Below are 25,210 nucleotides of genomic sequence, written 5' to 3'. Positions count from 1 at the left end.
AGCCTGTAAAAGACGAGACTTGTGTTGGGAGTGAGGTAGGGCAGGAAGATGGCTTATGATAGCCACCTTCAAATATCTGAAGAAATACTGTATGAAAGGAGACTAAATAAATACTCTGTGTTGTTCCATAATGAAAAAGTTTCCTCACAGGGAGTCTCCCTATACAGATGAAATAACAGGTATGGATAAGAAATAGGTCTCTTAGGTTTGTTTGGGTATGCCCATATTGTCTAACATGGAGGTTGAGGGACATTTGGAGCATGAGCAGATCACCCTCCCTGGAGGCCCGTACCACATGGATGGGTCTCCTTTGACTGGCTGTGTAGACAGAACAGCCCTAAAGTTACCTCTTTTAAAAACCATTTAATCTGAACAGTTTTCCAAACTCCCAATAGTCTTTCCTCTTTGTTTCAACAGAACTGAGTCCAATCAAGAGAAATTACAGGGAGCCAAATTTTGGCTAATTACAAAGACGCTGTCTCTTGGACAGGAGATATAAGGCATGCAAAAAGGTTGACATCTGTGCCAGAAAGAATAGGAGACATGGAAAATTTTGATCTTGTGTATATGCATATACTCAAGTCAGTCAGTCATTTAGGTATTCTTCTTAAATACATAGAGCCACTAACAGAAGAGGCTAAGACCACCAGTGAACTTCTTTTCTTGGAATTTTTCTAGGCCTCCTTTCTCCTTGTCTTCTTAGATCCCCAACCCTGTTTCTTTTTGCTTTTTCAGGGCCAGTCTGAAGTGAGCTTGTCAGGCCTCTTTCAGCTCTAAGGGGGAGTCAGTTTAGTATTGAAAAAAAAAGTGCCCAGAGAAATTATATTGCCAGAAAGCCCTTTTTCCGTTGGTATTCACCCAGGACTACTTGAAGTTCCTCAGCTTCCTCTCTGCCCTACCCCACCCTTTTCACTCCTTCTCCTTGAGTAACTCTTTTTAGCCTTCTCCTTGTTGGAATTCCTATTTTGGGACTTGGATTCACCCCCAGTGGTTTGGAACTGGGACAGTAACTTTTTCTACTGTCTAACAAGGGAACGGGAAATGACAGGGAGTTTCTGTTTCCTCTAAATGGGTGAACACCTGTATTTAAAGCATTTATTTGATCCCCACTCTATTGAGAATCCCACATTAGGGTCCCGAATGCTTAGCATGGAGCCTGGCAGATAGTAAGTGCTTAATAAATCCTTGTTGGTTTATTGACTTGAATGCATTTTCTCATAGGAATGTTTATACAGTTGCTGGTAAGGTTTATAGTAGTATTAATAGAGTATCATGCTTTGGGTATATTAAACACTGTCCTGAGAACCTAACCATCATTTAGAATGTTATTTCTATGAGAGAATGTACTGAATTCTAAACAACTATGTTACATACAACTTTTCTGACATAAACCTATTGGTAAATTGGCTACAGCCTGCTTATGTAAGCACATACATTTATGCAAACACACTACACCTTCACTTTGATATTTACAATACACATATAAAAAGGGGTGGGGCTGTAGGTATAAGCAATGGGAATCATTAAGGAAAGCACAGAAGCTTGTATTAAATGTCAAAAACTCAAAGAGACCAGTTGGGAAAAAACCCCAAAATACATGTAAGAGACTGATAAAACAAAAGAGGAAATAATTCTTAACGATAGGAAACTTATCATTATAATGGAAAAACAGCAAGAACTTTCTCCATTTCCCTATCCCTTTTCTCTTCCCATCCCCTGACTTCTGCTTGTGAGTCTCTAATTTTTGTGTACAAAGGAAAGCATAATAGGTTTTCGGGGGGAAAACCCACCTTTTTAAGCAAAGAAAACCATAAGTCAAATAAATCACAAAATAAGAAATTATTCCAGTGATTGAACCAATTATTTTAAACCTACCTGGTTATTATATGCATCAGGAGCAAGTTTCTTATATGTAGGGGCCATCAGAGTCGATAGATTTTGCAAATTGGATTCCAATTTCTCTTCCTGTATAAAATTAAATATTGTATAGATTAATCTATATATTTACTTTTTCTCCATATGAAAGCAATTAGCTTTGAATTGCCTACATCTTTGGTGCAAATCAAAATGCATTCCCTTACTTATACAATCTTACCCCTTAATAGAGGATATTTTTGCACGTCGCCATAATATTTGAATACAAAGTGAACTGAGACCAGTCATCTAGTTGTTTTATCCATGTTCTACCAAATATCCAGATATTTAGAGATCTCTGTTGGATTGATTTCCATTTTTCAAGGCAATTGGGGTTAAGTGACTTGCCCAGGGTCACACAGCTAGTATCAAGTGTCAGAGGCCAGATTTGAACTCAGGTCCTCCTGACTCCAGGGCTGGTGCTGTATGCACTGAGCCACCTAGCTGCCCTGATTTCCATTTTTAATAACATATCTGATCCCACAGAAATGCAACTCACATTTGGAAAGAAAAAAAATTTCACTGTTCTCCCACTTTCGCATTAGCACCCAAAGGATAATGCACTGAAAAGCCACCCTTGGCTTACTATGTCTGTTTATAAGCTTCATGTTTCAGAGTGCTTACAAAAATTCTTTCAGTAAGTCAAAATGAGTTTTCCATGCATCAATAAAAAATAACTGAAATTTCTTCCATCATAGATAAAACCCTTGATGCAAGACTTAAGAGTCTATTCAACCTAAATAAGAAATGCACATTTACATTTTCAGTTGGAGGAGAACAACAATTTTTCCAAGTGAACTATATTGGGTTTTTGTTATTGTTGTTTGTTTTTGTTTTTGGTCCAGGCTCATTATTCCAATAATGCAGGGGGTTCCCTGGTGAGTAAACTCCTTCTACCAAAGCAGATCCACAACTTTTGTGCAACTTCTAGCCTTAGAGAGTCATCTGGGGACACTGAGAGGTTAAGTCACTTTTCCAGGGTCACTTAACCAGTATGTAGGATTTGAACCCAGGACCTCCTGTCTCAGAGATTGCCTTTCTACTATTATCTTACATTTATAGATACACAAAATTATCTCATGATACTAAGTTGCTGTATTCTTGCCTCATGTTTAGGATTCTAATTTTAGCTACAAATACATTATCATATAAGAGATAAACCTGGTATCAATGATAAAAAGAGTGGCAGCCTGGCATAGTGTCCATTGTTCCTATATTAGGTGGTGGGTCAGATTTGTATCCTCTGTAATTCACTGTTATTTTGCTCAGAATTGAAGCTATGTCATCCTATCTATTTTCTGGGAAGAGATTACTGGTCACCCCTTCCATTTAGTGTATGTGAATCCCTGTTCTAAGATATAAGAATGTATAGAAGGGATGTGAAACTACTTTTTAGTGGGTAAAAATAAAACTGGTTTTCATCACAAAAAAACTGTCACTGTTCATTTGGTGTATAAAATCACAGTGACTTCTGTGTACTAAAAAGGACATTTTGTGCATTTAGGGTAATATTGTTTTAAAATGGAAGCAATGTGAACGTCCTTTAGGGAACCTTTATGTTACTAATCCATGAACACTTGCACTTCATTTCCCTCCTCTTCATAGCAAACTATTAGAGCCACCAACTGAGTAAGACTGGGTTTTCAAAAGGCAGTAAGAAGTATCAATGTTGTTACTAATTCATTTTGTATGTATACATTGGCTACAATTCAAATTCACTCAGCAACACAAAATGTTTTCAGATTTGCTCTGGGTTCTTGGAAGATCAATCATAGCTCAAATGCAAAACGTATCAAGATTTTCAATCAACCAATAACTGATCATACTGTCCAACTGCTAGCCTGTAGGCCACATGATTCTCAAAATTCATTAAGAAGAAATGGGGAGGTGGGGAAGGAATTTAGGTGGTACAGTGGATAGAGTACCGGCCCTGGAGGCAGGATGACCTGAATTCAAATCTGGCCTCAGACCAAACACTTGACACTTACTAGCTTTGTGACCTTGGGCAAGTCACTTAACCCCAATTGACTTAAAAAAAAAAGAAATGGGGGAGAGGGAAGAGAGCTCATTCCTCTGACAAAGAAATCTTTCTTAAGGAAGAAAAATTCGTAAATAACAAAATTTTGATAAATTGATTACCAAATTAATTTGGTAATAATACCACATTTGCATTAGATTATCAATAAACATTTTTTGTTAAAACCCAAGAGCAACATTTTCATGATGTTATTCAGCAAAATACACACACACACACACACACATACACACACACTGTGATATAAATAATAGAAAGTCTGGCTTGTTTTGAATTGGACAGCCTAAAATAAGACCTCTACATTTCTGTAAGATTAGAATTATAGAGAACATCATATTCTCATTTAACTCTAACACTATCTTCACAATTCTCAAAAACACTGGGATTTCACATCAAGATAAAGTATAATATGTTTTGCCTATCCATTGCTATGAGGGTGATATACTTCTACTATAAATATCACCACCATCTCCCTGAATTCATATAGTGCTTTACAGTTTATGAAGATCTCATCTACATTAGCTCACTGGGTCCCTACATCCATTCTCTGGGGCTGGTGAGAACATGTATAATCACCCCCATTTTGTAGGTCATACAGATGAGAGTAGGGACTGTTAGTTTGCCCCAGTGCTTAGCACAGTGTCTGGCATATAGCAAGTGCTTAACAAACGCTAGTTGACTGGCTGGAAGAACCAGGATTCAAACCTAAGTCACCAGACTCAGAGTTCATTATTTTACAGTATCATGGATTTAGAACTAGAAAGGACTTTGCAGGTCACAGAGTCCAAGCCACTACTTTTGCATTATGAGGAAACTGAGGCTCAGGGAGCATAAGTGATTTGTCCAAGGTCATATAGCTAGTGAGTAGCAGACAGGATCCAAACCCACATCTCTTTGAGTGCAGGTCCAACCCTCTTTACATGTCTACCACATGGCACTGCTTCTTCATTCATGCTTGAATATTAATCCAGGGCAGCTGTAAACAAGCTCTCACATTCTACCACTGACAATTCATACATGTGATTTAGCTGACAATCTATTCATCCACTGCCTCTAGTGCAATGGAAATATGATGGTATTCAGAGTGAAAGGACCTGGGCTTGAGTCAAAGGTCAACTATTTACTACCTGCATAACTTTGACTAAGTCACTCCCCCTCACCAGGCTTCAGTTCCTTCATTCGAAAATTGGGTGATTGAGCTGAATGGTCCCTGAGGCTCTTAGTCTTATGAGCTCTTGTATTTTCATGAGTTCCTAAAAGAATAGGTCTGGTGACTCTACCAAAGATGAACGACATTAGACAGAAGGGAGTTAACAACTCAAAATGGAAAACCGACCTCTTTCGGATCATCCCCAAGCAGCTTAAATTTCCTCGGGATCTTGCTTCTGGCAAACTTACATCCATTGTAGTACATACTCCACGAGCAGCCGAAAGAAAAGGAAGCACCACAGGTTTCGGGATCCAGTCCCTGACAGGCACAGGTTCGTCTGAGGAATTAAAGAACCACTAATGTTAACTAGTTGTGCAGTTAGATACACTGTCTCTGTCTGATGTCAAGCATCTTTTTATGTCCACCTATAAGCCTTATTTAACATTGTATCACAGGTAGTGCAAAGCAGGTATCCAGCATGATAGAAAAGCATTTATGGCACTGGGGCCACTGTAATGGCAGACACACCATCCCAACTCACCCAACCTGAATACATGGCTGACACAGCCTAGTCACAAAACAGAAATCCCCGGGGAAAATTGTTTTTTGGAGGAAACAGTCGGTTTTTGTTTGGAGAAAAACACGAACCAATTTTCAAATTTCTCAATGATGAGTGCACCCAGAGGGCTTTTCTGGGAAATGGAATATTAAGTATGCAATGTAAGGCAGAGGGCATTAACAAATTCAGTGGCAATGCCTGATTAGCTTTGAACATTTAAATCTGAGTTATCAGTCCCAGACGTGGAATTATCCTCTGCTTTGGGCAGAAAAACCCAACTTTGACTTCTACCATAAGAATATATGAATGGCTCCAAAGAAGAGGTAGAAGATATCTACCCCAGCCCTTTGTAGAGGTAGGTGATCTACAAGTGTGGTTTACTGCATATATTTTCAGATTTTTTTTTGTCTTTAAATTTTGATGATGTAAAAATACGATAAATCTTGAATAAGAATATGTCTGTATATATGTATGTATGTGTGTACATATATTCTTATTTTAAATTATTAAATTATTATTTAAACATAAAATTAGAAAAAGATCGTATAGAGAAAACCCGGTTTTTTGCAAGTTCATCAGATCAAAAAAAGCCACTTTAGAACAATTGTAATTTATTGCTGGAGTTTAGAGTGAGAGATCACCACCTCAAATGAAGGCACCAAGGCACCAAATGAAGGTATTCTCCACCCTACCCCTCCATGTTCCCCATCCCACCTCCCCCACCCCTGCCAGTGCTTGATACTGGATGCAAAGACAAAAATGAAATCATCCCTTCCCTTAAAGACCTTCCAGTCCATAGGGGAAGACAACAAGTACAAATATAAATATATATAAAACATGTATTCAAAATAAATAAAAAGTAATCTGAAGGGATACTAGCAACTGGAGGGATCGGGAAAGCCTACATTGAGAAGGGGATATGTAAACCTAGCAATCTATTTCATACATTTTGGGAAAAGAAGAAGATACAAGAAGAAGAAAAGGGAAAAATGTAATTATTGTGGAACTGAATATAAGTATAATACACACTTGTCAGAGCATTATGACTGAATTTCATGATATACATCCACTTTAAGAGTGATTGGAATAACAATGCTAATTTCTCATGAGATGAAATGAAAATGACTTCTGCTGTGAGCGCAAGTCTGGAGTGAGGGTCCATTTTCTTGTACCAAAAGTGCTATAGAAGTGGGGGCAGGGTGGGTGATGACAGAACCATTGGGTCATTGGACCTGTGTTCAAATCCTACCTCTGAAGCTTACTGCCTGAGTGAGTTTGTGTAAGTCAATTAATCCCTCCTAATTAACCTATGTGCTCATATGTAAACTGAAGGGGTTGAACTAAGGGCTTCTGAAGTTTCATCTGTGTTCTATGACCCTATGATACTTTTCTCCATAAGCATAGATGGGATAAAGAGAATAAACACTCAGATAATTGAGCATACGTAGAAGGTATTTTTTTTCCTGCAAATAAATTTTGGGTCAGAATTATCCTAAAGACCCTCAATCATAGGGACGGAAGACTATTTTAATTATTATGGCTATCATATGGCTAATAGCAACCATTTTAATCAAAATTGTGTCAGGCTAGCTGTGAATGACTATAATATTTATTCCCCATCCATCCAGTTCTTGGAATTATTTTTCTAAAAAGTATAATTCTTCCAGACTTTAGAGATCCAATTCATCACTCTGGATTACTATAGTTTGCTTTTATCTATATTAGTGTTGTTTAGTCATTTCAGTTGCATCTGACTCTTTATGACCTCATTTGGGGTTTTCTGGGCAAAGATACTGGAATGGTTTGCCATTTCATTCTCCAGATCATTTTGCAGATAAGGAAACTGAGGCAAACAGGGTTAAGTGACTTGCCCAGGGTCACACAGCTGGGAAGTGTCTGAGGTCAGATTTGAACTTGGGAAGATGAGTTTTCCTGACTCCAGGCCTGGCACTCCATACACTGCTTCACTTAGCTGCCCTACATATATTAATACACTTGACCAAAAAATATACCTCTCCAAATTCACAGGCAGATTGCCCTCTGTTTATGGAAGTCTTAGGCAGATTTATTGTTGGAGTGACTCAGATGCTAGGTCACACAAGAGCCATGGGACACAGCAAAAATGCACTGTGGCTCCTGGTTTCCAATCAATTCCTGGACATATTTCTTATAATCCATATATATATATATATATATATATATATATATATATATATATATATATATGTATATGTATATATTTCTTATCCCTATTCAAATACAAAAAATTGATACTTTTTTTGGTAGATATTAGCAAGGCCTTGAATTATTTTAAAACTGTTTTCATTCAGCATGCCTGAGTGTTTCAATTCTCATGTTACAAAATGTAGACATGGGGGTTCTATTAACTCACCACTAAGACAGAGCAGGGACTAGGGCTCAAATCTCATGATTCCCCAGTAACAATTAAGCCTCCCAACTAATTCATTTAGGGCAAGAGCCATTCCAACAGAACTTCTAGATTACTGGTGGTCTTTCAATGAAATAAGTGAAGGAAAGAATGCAACTGGCTTCACTTACTCTTCGTTTAGTGCACACCGTCGATTGGTGAGAGTGCCATATTTTCTTAGCGTTTCAGTGAGTTCAGAGTATAATCTGTCGGCGAGGGACAGTGGGATTCCCTCCCACACCAGGATGAGGATCACAATCACAGCAGCCTCACAGGTATGGCCAGCTCGCTCCCGCACCAAACACAGTAGCTTTTCTTCATTGGAACTTCTACGAACTACCTGCATAGACCAGTTTCACCCCAAACACAAAGAAACACCACCAACCCAAACAGACCAAAAAAAAAAAAAAAGAAAAGAAAGAAAAAAAAGGAAACAAAAAAATTGTTACTTACACCATATAAAAGCATAGTCATGTTCAGATATGTTGCAAAATTGGAACTATGCTCGTCGGATTCTGGCAGAATTTCTTTGCTTTTGATATGTAAGTGCAGGGGCTCTCACCTTTGTCTATGGACAAGGAAAAATTGAGGGACACCTAATTCTTCATTTCTTAGCTCAATGTGTCAGGTAATTGTTAGTAAATGCTAGCTTCAATGTGTCCAGGAAGGGGTGACAGGAATATTTGCCTTCTTTGTTAAGTGAAACATCAAATGGCTCACTGGATAGAGCCATTCTTGGAGTTGGAGTCAGGAAAATCTGAGTTCAAGTCCAACCTCAGACAATTGTTAGCTATGTGACCCTGGGGAAGTCATTTAGTCTCTACCTCACCTGTAAAATGGGGATAACAATAGCACCTAACTCCCAGGGGTGCTGTGAAGATAAAATGAGGTAATATTTGTAAAGCATTTTGCAGATTTTAGAGTGCATAAATGCTGTTATTATCAATGTAATGGCATCACTATGGGCTTACATCCTCAGAATGACCAAGCTCTGAGCAGTTATCAGTAGGTACATTTTCTTTTACTTTCATAATGTTCTATTAAGTTTCAATTGCCAATCAGCTCATCTCTCCCCCCACCCCAACAACCAACAAGAATTTATTAAATGTTTTTATTCATTCATTCATTCATTTATTTATTTATTTTTACTAAGTGTTTACTAAATTAAGTGAGGCTCTGGGATAAGCCCTGGAGGATATACAAAGAAAAAGTGAAAACAGTCCCTTGAGGAGCTGACATTGGTGATGGATTTAAAATGCAGAATGAGACACGTGATTTTGGACAGGGACAATGTGGGAGTTTGTTTGCTTGACTATACAGATTTGATACAAGAATTTTGGTTTTTTTTAATTTTAATTGGGAGAAGGGGAAATGTGGGAGGGAGAGAAAGTAAATGCTTGTTAATTGAAAGAAAATAAAATTTAATAAAAAAAATCTCAGCCTACATATATATGCATGTATATAACATATACATATATATATATATATATATTATTAAGATGGTATTACTTTTCAAGTCATTTCTTGGGCTGGGTAACTGGATATCTAAAATGGGATTACTCGAAGTACTCTGATGCTTTGTCTTACTTTACTTACCCATTTGGCAATAGGGCATCCCTGAGAACTCTTGCCTTCTTTACCAGTATAGATGACTTTTTCAATCCTAATAGCTTTACCCTTCTGTCCAAACCTTAAAAACCAAAAACAAACACAAAACCACACACACACACACACACACACACACACACACACACACACACACACACACGTGCAATCAGCAGATGGACTTGGTAATGTGGTCAACAAAAGCACATCTAATTCTATGACTAAAACATTTTTTCAAAGGACTCTACCATTTACTTTTAAAAATCAGATCTGCGCCATAGAAAGTGGGTAAGAATAAGTTGTTTCAGTCTTGTTTCTCTCAGTGGAAGAATACATTGATAAGCTGTAAAGGACCATTTTGGAAATAGTGCTAATTAGGTGATAACCATTGAAACCTTATTCTGATACAAAGTCTCACAAGTCATAAGGCTTCCTTTTATTTTGCTAAATGGAGCCATCTGAACCATGCACTTAATTAATTTTCATTCACTACTCAATGTAGTCATTTTGAAGTTTTACAGAATTCATAAAAAGATTTTGGATGTCACAGTGCCTTTATTTCTACTGCTTTCATTTGAGGGTCTATTTTAGCATATAGACAAACTCTTCGGCATGCATTTTGGAAGCAAAGATAACCTTAAACGGTAGCTTCTGTTTCTCCCTCATGCCTAGGGCATTCCCTGTTAATGAGTCAGGCACTTAGCAAGACATACTACTACTAGCAAACCATTAGGGGATGGATCATTAGTGCATTTGTATACATTTAAATGCCTAACTTGCTAGCAAGAATGGCTTAAGAATAAGGCAGGACTCAAGCTAAGCATTTCTTCTCTGTTTGAGGCATCATAATGTATTTTAATGATGAGATAAAATATTAACAAAGAGAAGGCATCCTGGGTGTAGAATCATGCAGGGACTCAACCAGCCTCATTGATGCCTGTGACATGGAGGCCATAGGATGGACCCTACATTCATGGATCACTCTCACAATGGCCCGGCTACTCGCAGATAGGGCTATTGTAGATTATGGGAAATCATTCCGCATGCCAAACTAACAGCTTTGGAAGTGTTGTTATAAACAGAATCTCTGTCATATTCCATGTATCACGTTTTCCTCTTTGGTCATAAAGAGCAACTTTCTTAGGAAGTTGCTAATTGGCAACTGAAGGTAAATTTATCTCCATTTCATTTCTCCATCCACATTTTCTCTCTTTCCTCTTTCATGTTTTACCATCAGTAGGGAAAGCCAGATCTGAGTCTGTCTTTGCAGCCCCTGCCAACACTCCTGTGCTTCGCAGGTTGGCTAATTCTTGTTCTCGTCTGGGTTTTCTGGCATCCACCTCAAAGTGGGCAGCCTGTGCCAGCCAGCAGACTATTAGTCCTGTCAAATATTGTGACTCTCTGGTGAATAGCGCAGTGTGTAATGTTGGCAACACTGGAGTAGCTAAGCCTACCAGTAATTACTTGATTTACAATTGTTTACTTCTTTGTATGTGAAGGCTGGAAAAATTCTGACATACACAAAAGGATAAACGTTAATCTGCCCTGTGCCTTTGCGTTAATTACCTTTCTTCCATGATTTCTCTAATAGCTGCCACATTAGGACCTGCTCCTAGATGGGTATAAAAAGGACCTTCATCTTTTTCAATAATTTGCTCTGTTGAAATAATAGAAGATTATTATTTTAGACCTCAATTATACTAAGTATAAAGGCTACATTCACAAAGCTTATCCCCAACTGCACAGTAAGGGCCCTAAATGTGACTTATTATATAGAAAAAAAAATTTACAGGATGAGCAAATTAGTTGACTGATCTATAAGAAATTGTGCCAAATGATTAATAAGGAGGGCAGCTGGGTAAAAAGTATATTTAAATGTGTATTTCAAAGATGGGGAGGAAAAACACTGACCTTTTTTGGGGGGGGAATGAAGTAAGTAGAACTGAATTAGGAAAATTGTATTGGGAATTAGAACATATATGTCACATCCACCACAACCTCCATTTTTAAATGAAAAAAAGTTATTTTAAAAGCTAATGAGAATTGTCTATCACCTGGATTATTACACATTAACAAAATTTATCTTCAAGGATGCAGTTAATTGTATTCTTTAAGAACCTCTCTTTCTCCTGCTTTGCTACAACATCAAAGTTAGACTGTTTATTTCCTTAAATTATTCAAGGAATTCTTTTAAATTAAGAAGACAACTCAATCTCATTGTTTAGACTCTCCTACTTTAGTGTGGAATGATTCATGGGAAAAAATAAAACAAAGCAAAAAACTAGAGCAATAGCTCACATAGATGGAATAGCCAATTTGTCACCTTGCTCTCAGCAAAATATATATACATATTATATATACATATATGTATATATACACACACACACACACATATATATATAAACACACATATATATATATATGTATGCTTTGGGTATTGTAGGGGTTGGAGGATAAGAGAAGGGAATGAGGGAGTCCAGGCTATAATTTATTACATCAACTATAAAAGACTGCTGTGAAGTATGTATGCTAGTTAGCATTGACCACTCAGAGAGAAAAATAAGCAGTCCTAGTCTTCATTAAGCCTGTTCCATTTACAAAATGTCTTTTGGTAACATTGTCAGAAAAAGAATGTTGGTCTGGGTGGACCATTAGTCTGACCCAACATGCCATTTCTTAATGTTCTTCCAAATAAGCATGCCTTTTCATATCAGCAAAGGGGGGCATTTGGGATTTGGTTCTCTTTCCTTCCCAATCATAAATCCTGTACTGAAAGACACAAAGGCCTCCCTATTTCTCTAGGATATATCAAATAATCTGAATTTTAACCAAAAAAAATCTGAAAAAAAGATATCAAATTGGTTATTAAACTTTAATGATACTTTAAAGATAAAATGGAAAGAATAATGAAAAAAATCATTTGGGGGGGACACATTTAGGACATAAATATCTAGAAAAGACTCTTCCAAAGTTTACATTTATAATTTTTTCACAGTTCATTAGCAGAGTAGAGATTTGTTTCCTTCTAAATAAAAAGTGCAATTTAAAAAAATGCTAACATGGCCAAATCAACATTGATTTAAAAAAAAACTCATAAATGAACTTTTCTAAGGTACTATCTTCTCATTTCATTAGCCTCCCTCACAACGAAGTGGGATGCAAAGGGCTAAACAGATTGAATAATCCCAAACAGATACACACATATTTTTAAAAGGCTTTGAACATAAAATAAATGAACATGCACAACTGTTTTAGAAAAAAAAATTAGTATAGCCCTGATGTTCTTCATGTATAGCACTAGCATCTTTAATTGAAAGGACAAAAATCCAAGCCTTTTTTTTTATGATCCTCTACAAATTGCCAGTAGACTTGGTTTAAAAAAAAAGACAATCTCACATCTGAAGGCAAATTTGCTAATTCTGGATGAACACCATGTGTTTTAGTTTCATTTCTGGCACTTACCTACACAACTGCATGATGGGAAATCATATTGGGTCTTGACAGGTGTGTCCAATAAATTTTTTATAGGTGTATCTAGTAACTTAGAAGGTGACTCTAAAAAATGATTGAGAACAGAACCAGCTGTTCTTTTTGTGGGAGTTTTTTCAGAGGAAGAAGCTGCTTGCTGCTCTGATGTTGGGGCATGCCCATTAAGTTCTGAAGCACTGGTATTTCTAGTTAACACAGTGACCGGCCCTGCCGTTTCTACTTTCACGTGCTTTTGTGACTTGATGGTAAGGGCCTTGTGATCAAACAGGGACTTAACCTGAATCTGTTTCAGCTGCTGTTCCATGGTCTCAATGATGCTCTTTTGTTGTGACTGATCACACCCCAAGTGCTGAACTTCTTGCTTTGCAGTCTTCTTCCATGCTTTGTTCTCTGGAGGTCCTGCCAAGGAGCGCATACAGGCATTGGGCTTAGCTCCAGCTTCCACCTTAATTGGCTTGAGCATCTGTCTGTGGCAAGCCTCAGCCTTGGCTTGCTGAGCTTGATGCTGCTCTTGCCTTTGCAGGAGGTGCCACCGAAGGGCTGCATGCTTTTGGAAGTCCTTCTGGGGAGGCGATTGAATGTGGCTTGCCCTCTGCTCCGGTGCGGGTGGGGCAGCCGGCTGGTGATGGAAGGAGTACCTTTGCTGAAGGTTCTGGCTTGCTTGCTTGCTAGGCAAGTCTTGGTTCTTACTATGATATCCCTGTGGCTGCTGGGGTGGTAACTGTTGATGGGGAGATGCTTGATGTAGGTTATGTCCCTGTTCTTGAAAGCACCCATGAGACACACCTGGCTTTGAAGTTGCATTATTTGGAAAGTATTGCATATGATGCAAGTCCTGTGTTTTGTTTCCTGCAAAGAATTCAGAAGTGATGGCATTTTCCTTCCTCTCTGAAGCCAAGGGCACATTGTTTTGGCATGAAAACTGCACGTTGTTTATGTTTGATTTCAGCATCTGGCCATAAGAAGAGTTTCTACTATTGATACTGTGTACCTGCTCTAAGCCCACCCGCGTATTATGAGACAGGAACTCATTTGACTTGCTATACGGACTTTCAGAATGAAGGCATTCCTCCCTTTTCAGCTGGCCAAAGGAAGGCCTCTCTCTCTGTGGTTCATTGCTGCCATGTGAATGAGGAAAAGTCTGGGCCCCTGGTTCTTTATTCTTCCCCTGGAGTTTTTGCTGCTGATGGTTTAGAGTGAGGGGTGGGTTCGGAGGCAATTGTGCTTGTGATGCCTGTCTCTGCAGCGAAGGCTGTGAGAGGTGTGCAGGTAAGAATGGCTCAGTCTCCGCAGCCTGAGGGTTCAAGTGTGGCTGCTTCAGTGGTGGGCCTATGGGTTTCTCAGCTTGGTGATCTGGTCTTGCCTGAAAAGGAAATTTTGGCATGCAGTGTGCCTGCATAGGGGCCTGGAGTGGAGATTCCATCTTGGGAAGGGGCATTTGGGGTGAAGGCTTTTGGAACTGGTCCACTGGGGCCTGAGACTGCACTCGGGCACTCTCCATTTGGTACATCTGGGGCATCTGATCCTGTTGCACCATTTTCTGGATATAAGTTTGACCTGGGGCTCCTTTGGATATGTTGGGGCCCCTGGCATAATGTTTTGAGGTCATCTGATCAACTTTATTGGACTGATACTGAAGCATCATCCTCAATAATTCCTCCTTAGACTTTGGGTGAGACTGTCCTTGATGAAAGTGAGAGGAAGTCAGCTCAATCCAGCCTGGTTTCACATATGACTGAGTTTGTAGTACATGCTGTTTTGCTTCCTTCCTTTCCTTCTCCCTTGGTATTTCTTGGTCTTTTTGTCTAATCAGCTTCTGGTGGTGTTGCTGGAGATCCCTACCACTCCCAATGACTTCCGGTCGCTGGTTGAGCTGTTCAGATATTGGCTTTCTTTCCTCAGAGCATGAGGCACCTGCTGATGCCATCATGGAAGCTGGCATTTCATTTCTGTGGACACAGTTATTCTGAGGCTTCTCTGGAAACATCAAAGATTTGGTAGCACATGTGGATGGGTCAGGACTCTGGGACGTAGGGCCCTCTGACAGCCCCTCATTCTTCATTTCCCTTAGAAGACTTTCTTCACTTTGGCTAGGGTAGTGCTGGGGTTCTTCTGTCACCTCACCATGCAGAGTGCTTTCCATTTCTGAAGGAGGTTGAGGAACTGGAGGAGGAGGAGGGGGAGGAAGAAGAAAAGGAAGAGGAGATGATTGGGGTGGTGGTGGAGGTGTAGTGGCAATGAAAGAATTCTTAGCAAACACAGAGTTTTGCTTCAAGTAAGCTCCACTCATTTCATTTTGCTTTGAATATCCATCAGGGGTGCCACCAGGAATTTGCAGGTTGTTGCTGGTACCTAGACAGAATTCTTCACCAGGTACCAGCTCTGTGGTTCCTTGGTGTTTACTGTTCTCTACCGGAGAGGGACATATCTCAAAAACGGATTTCTGTTGCTGCACCTGTTGTTCTGGCTTCTGAAGGGGATAACTAGCTGGCATTGTAGCTGGTATGCTGGAGTTATCAGCATTGCAGGCCTCCAGCGCCACCATAGCTGGCACCTGAGGCAGCTTGGAGTTTGAGGTCTGTGGGGAGTTGATCTGCCCTGAGGTATGGGATGAATGAGTGACCTCATAGGACAACTCATTAGTAGCCTGACTATTAATGGCATTTACGTGAGATGTGGTTTTCTGCATCGCAATGGAAACACGATCTGGATAATATGGAGACAGTGTTTTTTCCAGGAGTTCACCATGTGTGTTTTCCATAGAAGAGGCAGAAACTGTAGCACCATTAGGCATTGGTACTGCCTTGTTTTTAAGATATAATACAACGTTCTTGTTTGAGTAACTAACATTTTTCCTCTCCTGCTCGTTTTGATTTTTGAATTCTGGGTTTTCAGACCCACTGCAGTTATGCCTTGCAGAGCAGGGAAAATCTGAGGCTGATTCTTCCTGAACTGTGAAGTTCACAGGCACCTTGTTACATGAATTGGAGACATTTGGTTGGCTGCTGCTTTCACCTTGATTATTTCCTTCTTGGTTTCCCCTGAAGTCATCTCTTTCCCCATTGACATGTTGACCTTGCTTCACTTTCTTGTTTTGATGGAATCCAGAGAGGGAAGGCTCACTAGATGTACGTTTTATTCCCCCATTTTGCATACACTTGGGATACTCTCTATCTTCATGTATGAAGTCTAGACTGACACAATTATTCTGGCTTCCCTTTGTAGGGGGCATTCCATAATTGCTCTTGAATGATAGCCACTTATTTTCACCATTCACTTCTGGATGAGACCTCTCTGTTAATGAACTGCCATTCTGTAGCTTCACTGCCAATGACTCTGGCTGGCAAATGTGAGAAGGCGGTGGTATCAGGAATGGACTTAGTCTATTGCCCTCAACATGGTTGGTTCTGTCCTGTTCCATCTGGCTTGCTTCGGGGCCATCCACAAGGCTGCCCTCTAAAGGTATCCTAAAAGAGAAAACAGGAGGGGAAAGAAAAAAAAGCCATCTAAATTTGTTAATATATATTAAATACTGATAATTAATTTTATAGAATAATAAGAATAAGAATAATCAAGAAATAATTTTTATATACAGTTATATAATCTATGTTCTTACTATGAGGTACCAAACCTATGGAACTCTACAACCTACCAATTCATGGATGGATTTCCTACATCTTCCCTTTAATCTATTGCAATCAATTCTTGGTTATTCCTAGTTGTAGGGTGGAGGGTGCAAAGATATTTAATACAAGCAATGCAGTAAATGTTTACAGTATCCATCGATAGTTTCAGATTATTCCCCCACTAATATCAGAAACATTAATAAGTAGCGGCAACAAGAGAGGAGGGTCACTTCTTTCATCTTTGTTCACCTGTTAGCAACAGTTAATGGTAGAGGTGTTAATTAGTAATTCAGAGTTTGGAAGGTTGGGGAAAAGGAGGGAAATAAGAAATATGAGGACTAAATAAACTATAGTTTGCATAATATGCTCCTGAATAATGGAGTATTATTTGTATATTCTGTGCTCAGCTATTTCTTTCTCATGCTTTATCATTCTCTTTCCTTTAACTAGGTTGTTTAATCATTTATATTTAAGGTTATAAACCAATAAACCTACAAACATGTTTTTAGGCTTGTTATTTCGTCCATTTATTTCTTTTGTATTAATTTTTAAGACGGCACCATGTCCTTCATGCCCTGCTATTTTTTCCAAAATTTCTCTTCACTCTCAAAACATTTGGTTTTGAGATCTATGGATAGATATTATATAAAATGATGTATTCTATTTCTTTGACTGTAAAATGCTCCAGCAAAACCATTACTCCTATTGGGCACAGAAATTAAACCATAGAAAAAAGAGGCAGAACGAGGAGGAGACTTGTTTGTTTATGTTGCCCCCACCTTTTACTTCATGTTTGGGTAGAGAAATTTTGGTCTCTTTATTTAGCTTACAAAGATTACATTTAGGGAAAAAAAACATTTCCAAGAAAGGCAACTGCCTCAGATTCAGGAAAATCTTCCACAATTTGGAGAATCTAAACTTTTCAGTAATTAAGGGATAAATAGGCAATGCCTTGGTGATAGGGATATGGATCTTAAAGAAGGACTGTACCTTCCAAGTAAAAGACATCAACAGAAATTCATTGGCCAACTTTGTACTTCTAATTATAGAAGTATACATAATATATGTGCTTGTTTTCTCAATGATATACTTTTTTAATGCAAAGAATTAAAAGTTAGCACAACTATTCTCTATTGCATGCATTAAATAATCAAAAACGGAATTCACAAGGACATTAACAAATTCAACATGTACATGAGAAGAAATAAAGGTCACAAAATTTATTTTGATAGACATTCTTTAGTGTAGTGGTAATTTCAAAACTAATTTAGCTCATCAACATAGGGACTTTTTTTATAGAGATAAACCCTGTCAATGAATATTAATCCCATTTTTTGTTGTTCATGCAAGCATTTTCCTTTTACCAGTTACTCATATGAACTCTTGTGGTTCATTTTTCCAAGGGAGGGTGGGAAATTCACACAAGAATCTTGGTTTCCAGGCTAAGGACTTAGAGTGCTATTTTATTAGTGTGTCAGCTCTCTGACTTAGAAGATTACATCAAGTAAGCTTGCCATTTCAAAGCAAGAAAAAGATACCTCTCTTTAACTCTCTCTTTCATTCCTTTCTCCACTTCTGCCCCTACTCCCTCCCAACTCCTCCCAAATCACTCTTCAGCTGTCTGACATTATCTTGGGTTTTATTTAGAGCCATTATTCACTGTATATTATACACATAACAAACTAAAATTTTGGCTATCTCTCGCCTATTGCTTTTTATAGAGACATTATAGATACAAGAGCAAGAAACCCCAGTGTTTGACCTGTTCATTCTTCTTATTGTTGGAATATTAAGTAATCATTAATCCTGTTTTTTCATTGCTATTTATCCAATATTTTAAAAACAGAAAAACTCCATGTTTTACATGTAATCTCTATTTCTTTAAATAGAGATTCAAAAGTTTTCCTCTCATATGAACTAAAATTTATGCTTATTAAAATGATTTTCAGCACATAAAAATGTTACATTGCAAAGGCCCATGTTCCATTCAAGAGCAATAATTCTGCTTAAAACACCAATTTGAAGATTTATAATCCTAATGAACTGAAAGCTATTGCCTAAATATTCCCATAATTTTGCTTTTGCTGTTCTAAATCTTAACCTATGGCACACACACCCTATGACAGACTACTAGAATATTGTATAAGACAAAAGTTTACCCACTACCAACATAATTGGTGCAAATAGGGTCATTTAGAAATGCAAATAAATTATAAAAAGGAAACTTATTGAAATGTTAAACTAAGTGCAGTTTAATATAAATAGTATGAGTTTAATATAAAACAGTATAAATTTTTGAGATGGAAACATTCTTGAATGATATTACTTTTACTTCTCATAAAAAGAAGATAAAAGTAGGGTTCTTCATTTTTAATTTTGTAGGCTCCTAAGTTTAAGCAAACTATAATCTCATAAGTGTCTAGTATACTGCCACTACACCAGGAAGATGATCATATTTTGGAATTCCCTACAGGTATTTTTTTTGTCATTTGCAGAATGGGATTATTTATGCTTTTCTAATTTTATTTTCTACACTGAAGAACATCTAATTTATACAACCTGCAGTGTATGTTTGAGTACTACTCCCTTGTTCAAGTGAATATTCAGAAAATACTTCTCTTAAGAATAACTCTTGGGGGTTGGTACATGTGAAATTGCTCTATGCAGAATGATTAATACTGAATAAAGTTGTTTTTATTGGCATCATCTTGTAGCTGGAAAGATAATTCTATTTTTGCAAATAATTCTATTTTACAATAAGAACCATAGGCATTAGTTAAGACTACCCTAATATCTGCCCTTGCCTGAAACTTCTAAGGCCCTTTCCCCATTACCTGTATAAAGTTCATATGATAAATAAAGTTATTTTTCCCATTGAGACTTTTGAATGATAGAAAGGTCTTCTAAAGACCCTAGGTCTTCTAGGGTAGCTTGATGATGCAATGTATCAAATTTTAAGCCTGGGGTCAGGAAGACCTGAGTTCAAAGTTGGCCTCATATACTTACTAGCTGTGTGACACTGGGCAAGTCACTTAACCTGTTTGTCTCAGTTTCCTCATGTGTAAAATGAACTGGAGAAGGAAATGGCAAACCACTCTAGTATCTTTGCCAGATACCCCAAATGGGGCCATGAAAATTTGGACACGACTGAACAATAACCACAAAGAAAGACCTGCTAACTGAAGGTATGTCTCATGGTTTATATTCCTAATAGGCAGTTACACATATTTTATTTTTTATTTAAAAGTACACATACAAAATTCAGTTCACTTACAAGATGGTACACAACGTAGAAAGAGTGATGGATTTGGAGAGGAATTGAGTTCAAATTCCAGTTCTGTCATACTCTATGTGACTTTAGGCAAGTTATTTAACTTTTCTGGGCCTCAGTTTCCTTATGTGTAAAATCAGTGGATTAGGTTAGATGACCTTTAAGGTCATCTCCAGTTCTAAGATTATGTTATCATTTTACTGGATAAGTACCTTCTCCATTCAACTTCCTTTGGATAGACCCTAATACTATCATAGATAGGATAAATAGTCTTTGGATAGATCTCATTGCTACCTAGCTTCAAAAAACTTATATTTTATTGGGACAGATGTGTCTGTGCGCACACACACACACACACACACACACACACACACACACACACACAGAGTCAACCAGGTGGTACAATAGATTGACTGCTATCCTTGAAGTTAAGAGGATGAGTTTAAATCATGACTCTAGGAAAGTCAATCAATGTCTCTCAGCAAGGACCTTCTCTATGCAAATTCCTTTGGATAGACTTTAATGCTGTCTTCCTGGCCCAATCCCCACCATGCCTTCTTTTTGCAGACCTTCACTTCCATTTCCTCTCCATACGTGACCTGGACTCAACCTCTGCACTCCTCAGCTCTGATTGGTGAGTTTTTGCTTTAGCTTGCATAGTTCCAGGCCTGCTTATTTCCATCCCTCCAAGTGTATTCCCAACCCTTTTCAGTTCCCCTTTGTCTTTCCCATTAACTTGTAAGCTCATTGGGAGCAGAGATTGCCTTTCTTGCTTGTATTTGTATCCCTACTGCTTTACACAGTGCTTGACTGTCAACATTTAATATAGTCTCTGTCTATCCATCCATCCATCCATCCATCCATCCATCCATCCATCCATCCATCCATTCAAACAAAATTAGGAATTTAAACCCTGCTTTGTGAAGAGGAAGAGAGAACTATACTATTAACTTGCTATCAACATTTATCTTCTACCATCTAGACTACTTATTAATATGTTATATATTTATGCATGCATGCTATAGATTTCTTATTTAAAGCAGAACTGAAAGACTAAGGAAAGGTAGCAGATGAATTTTTGACCTTCGTGACACTACAGTATTTGGGTACAGATAGATTGCAGCAATACTGGTAAATATTATTCAGGAATAGGAGGAACAGCATAGCAGCATCACAGAGAGCAACAACAGAAATTTTATTTGAAAAGCTTCTTTAGAATTTTCTGTCTTAAGGACTTTCTCCATGTTGGCATACATGGATTATAGCTTTTATAACCCCATGTTCTTTGTTTCTTGTTGAACTGAATTTTTAATCTAGTGACCCAATTTAAAAAATCATAAGAAACGTTGACCAAATTATGATCAAGTGGGATTTAGACCATGATGAAGAGCAAATGAGCAGAACCAAGAGAATAGCACTATTGTTTTAAGAATGACTTCATGCAAATAAGTCATTTTGACTATTATAAATACTCAAATTAACTATAAAGGACATATGAAGAAAGACACTATCTGCATCCCTAGAAAAAATTGATAAATAGATGTATAGAATAATTTTACATGCATGCATACATACATACACACACATGCACTTATTTGTGTCTAATGTTAGCTGCCTGTGGTGGGGGAAGAAAAAAAGAAAAAATAAATTTACAGGATAACTTTGTATATTTAAAAGGAATAGCAAATTATACATAATAAATTTGCAGTTTCATGTATAGTCATCTTTTTAAAAATTATACTGTTATGGAAATGCTTGTTTTATTCCATAAATTAAAAATAAAATAAATTTTAAAAAAGAAATAAAAAGAGAAACTACATTAAGGCAAAAAAAAAGAGAGACAGACAGACAGACAGACATTGACCAAAGTAACAATAATGGTGTTGCTTGTGTCAAGGAACCAGGATGGCCCAAGGAAAGGAAGAATTAGCACTATGGAGATTTCTGTTTTTTTTTTTAATTTAAAATCGTACTTTATTATTACATATATATGTATATAAATACTTATGTGCATGTATATATATGTATATATACACATACATACACAAACACATATACATATCTGGGATATTCTTATTTTAGGCCCTATTACTAGAGGCCTGTGATCATTAGTATGACAACATAAAGAACATGTCAGTCCACATCTTTTAAATAGCCTACATTTCCATCTTAGTCTGATAGATAGCTGCCTCATTTTTTCTACTGTGTATGTTATCTGAACTGGAAAGTTCTATGGTAAAAAGCAAACAAAGAACTTGAAGAGATCTTAGTATAAGAGTTCTTGACCTGGGGTCTGTGGACTTGATTTAAAATAAAATACTTTAATAACTGTATTCCAATATGTTAATTTTCTTTGTAATTCTATGCAATTTATTTTATGCATTTAAAAATGTGTTTTTGAGAAGAGGTCAGTAGGCGTTGCCATACTACCAAAGGGGTCCATAATGCAAAAAAAGGTAACTAATCTTTATTTTAAAAGATTATCCACTTATCAGTTCTTTCTCTGGATGCAGATAGTGTCTTTCTTCCTATGTCCTTTGTAGTTAATTTAGGTATTTGTAATAGACAAAATAGCTTATTCACTCAAACTTGTTATTAAAACAATATTGCTGTTACTGTATACAATGTTCTCTTGGTTTTGCTCATTTTGCTCTTCATTATTTCATGCACGTCTTTCCATGTTTTTCTAAAATCATTGAGCTCATCATTTCTTACAGAACACTAGTATTCTGTCATAATCATATAACACAAGTTGTCCAGAGAAGAACTGATAGACATTATGTATAGAATAATTTTGTATATTTGTGTGTGTGTGTGTATTTATACACACACACCCCTATTTGTGTCTAATGGTAACCATCTGTAGGCTGAGGTGGGGGGAGGGGAGGGAAGGAAAAAATACTTTAAAAAAGATTATTCAATACACTTGTCTGCTTCTAGGCAAGACTATACTTTGGCCCAGAGAGGCAGTTGTCTAGGCTTTCTTCAGACTTTCAAGGATGATGATTTCTAAACACTGTCTGGTATAGTGTTTTAGGGTATCAGCCTTTTATCCAGAAAATTATCTTCCTAATATTAGCTCATTCAACAAATGTTTACCAAGAAACTATTATGGAGAGGAAATGGTTCTTGTACTATAACATATGGATATGTTTGTGTGCATATGTACACACATACATGTATTTGAATATATACACATATGTGTATATGTAGTTAGTTCTACTATAATGTGTGTTTTGAAAATGTGAATTTGTTTCAATATGTTTGATATGTTAGGGGATAATTTGAACATAACATGAATTTCATGTTTGCTTATGAATTTCATCCCAGATACACAGAAAACTGAACCCAGATGAAGGGAACTGAACAAGAATGCATAAAATGCACATAGGCACACACCTCAAATATCTACCAGTTGCTTCAGTTCAACATGTGTGTGATCCCAGAAAGTTTTTCATTTGTGGACTTTTCTATATTAAAAAGAAATTCAATATCGCAAACATGTCTGAGTGCTGTATTATCATGTCTTCTTGTGCAGGAGGAGCTGTGGATCTAGGAAGGCTGCTCCATATCCACACACTACTAACCCCACTCATCAAACCTCTACCTTCCTCCATGGCTGAGCCCTGCCTCATCTCCTTGCCCCATAGCAGCAGATTTTGCCAACCTGGCCTTATGAGAACAAGGCATGGGATTAGCATAGGCCACAGACTCTGACACTACTTATTATAGTGTTCATGTATTTCTTAACCATTTTAACATGTATAAAACTGTACTTCCATTTTTATTAGCCTCCTATCTTTCTTTTAGTTGTCACTAGTGAAGTTTTTGAGCGTTGGGTCCCTAACTTCATTTTTCCCTGTGGTTTTTGTTGAGCAATTTTGCATAGTGTAATGATTTACACACACGCACACACAAATATCATATCTTTTTTTTTTCCACAGAAAGTGTGTTTATGTTAAAGGAATTTACAATGAAAGGATCATAAACCTTGGGGAAAGCATTTTAAAAGGGCTGGTCACTTTTAGGCATGTTCAAAATGCATTTTTTTTTATAATACAAAAAACTAATATTTGAAAATCAGAATACATTAACAGAAAACGCACAATAACTTAATTGTTTAACGTCTGTATAACTGTTGTAAAGTCTGATAAAAATGCACACTTAGAACATGAGATTATTTAAAAAAAATCACCACTATAAGATTCTGTTGAGTCAATGCTATGTCACCAGAAGGAGAGCCCTGAGCAAGGCACCATTGGAAAGAAAGCATACTTGGATGTGTGTCTGTAAATACAGTAAATGCCAATCTGGTCAAAAAATTGGTGTCTTTCGAAGAATTCTATGAGTCAGATCTAGCAGATCTGCATGCATTCTCTCTCTGTCTCTCTTTCTCCCCCCCTCCCAGATTTCAGTGAAAGGAAAGATCACTTTTGCCTTTTGGAGGTCATGTAATATCTAATCCCAATCCTTCAAGAAAAATACAATCCGAATTTCTTATCTTCATCATAGTGGAAAACAAAACAAAAAACAACCCTCAGTAAAAATTACTTTTCTAGAGATTATAAAATAAGTAAAATTGTTATTGTTCAATTCCATTAGACATCTGTGAGTAATCAATTACTAAACATCTATTAAGTCCCTAATATATGTCAGGAACTAAGCTAGCCATGGAGAATATGAAGAAAAACATAAAACAGCACCTAGCCTCAAAGAGCTTACATGTATATACACAATACTATGCCATATCTGACATATTTTTGTATAAAGACGGGCAGCTGGAGGGCATAGTGAATGGAGTGCTGGACTTGGAGTGAGGAAGATGAGTTTTAAATCATGCCTCAGATTTGGGTTACATGTGACCCTGGGCAAGTCACCTAACCTCTCTCAGTCTCAGTTTCCTCATCTGAAAAATGGGGATAATAGTACCAACTTCCCAGAGTTGTTGGGAGAAGATGAGATAATATATGTAAGACATTTTTAAAACCTTGAAGTGCCATATAAATGCCAGCTATTGTATGTATTTCTATATGTAAGGGGCAGCTAGGTGGTTCAGTGGATAGAGTGGTGGGCCTAGAGTCAGGAAGACCTGAGTTCAAATGCAGCGTCAGACACTTACTAGCTGTATGACCC

At 37.4% G+C, this 25,210-nt stretch overlaps 1 protein-coding gene and 1 long non-coding RNA gene across 2 annotated transcripts in view; one reads left to right on the top strand and one right to left on the bottom strand.

Annotated features, from left to right (window-relative positions):
• TET2 (tet methylcytosine dioxygenase 2) overlaps positions 1–25,210 on the bottom strand; it is a 160,485-nt gene that overhangs the window by 25,944 nt on the left and 109,331 nt on the right. Inside the window, exons 4-9 of the mRNA XM_020974738.2 lie at positions 13,154–16,647; positions 11,258–11,348; positions 9,683–9,776; positions 8,218–8,426; positions 5,286–5,436; positions 1,876–1,965 (exon numbers count right to left, since the gene is read on the bottom strand). Of these exons, the coding sequence (XP_020830397.1) occupies positions 1,876–1,965; positions 5,286–5,436; positions 8,218–8,426; positions 9,683–9,776; positions 11,258–11,348; positions 13,154–16,601 (4,083 nt within the window). The 5' untranslated portion in view covers positions 16,602–16,647. The remainder of the gene's footprint in view (positions 1–1,875; positions 1,966–5,285; positions 5,437–8,217; positions 8,427–9,682; positions 9,777–11,257; positions 11,349–13,153; positions 16,648–25,210) is intronic.
• Positions 10,790–23,569, top strand: LOC110199789 (uncharacterized). The gene is made up of 3 exons (XR_002322053.2): positions 10,790–10,859; positions 20,645–20,711; positions 23,408–23,569. It is a non-coding gene; the product is annotated as an uncharacterized LOC110199789 (long non-coding RNA).

Source organism: Phascolarctos cinereus, unplaced genomic scaffold (genome assembly GCF_003287225.1).
Source record: "Phascolarctos cinereus isolate Bilbo 61053 unplaced genomic scaffold, phaCin_HiC Scaffold_9;HRSCAF=440, whole genome shotgun sequence".
Taxonomy (NCBI): Eukaryota; Metazoa; Chordata; class Mammalia; order Diprotodontia; family Phascolarctidae; genus Phascolarctos; species Phascolarctos cinereus.
This window is presented reverse-complemented; position numbering and strand designations above follow the sequence as displayed.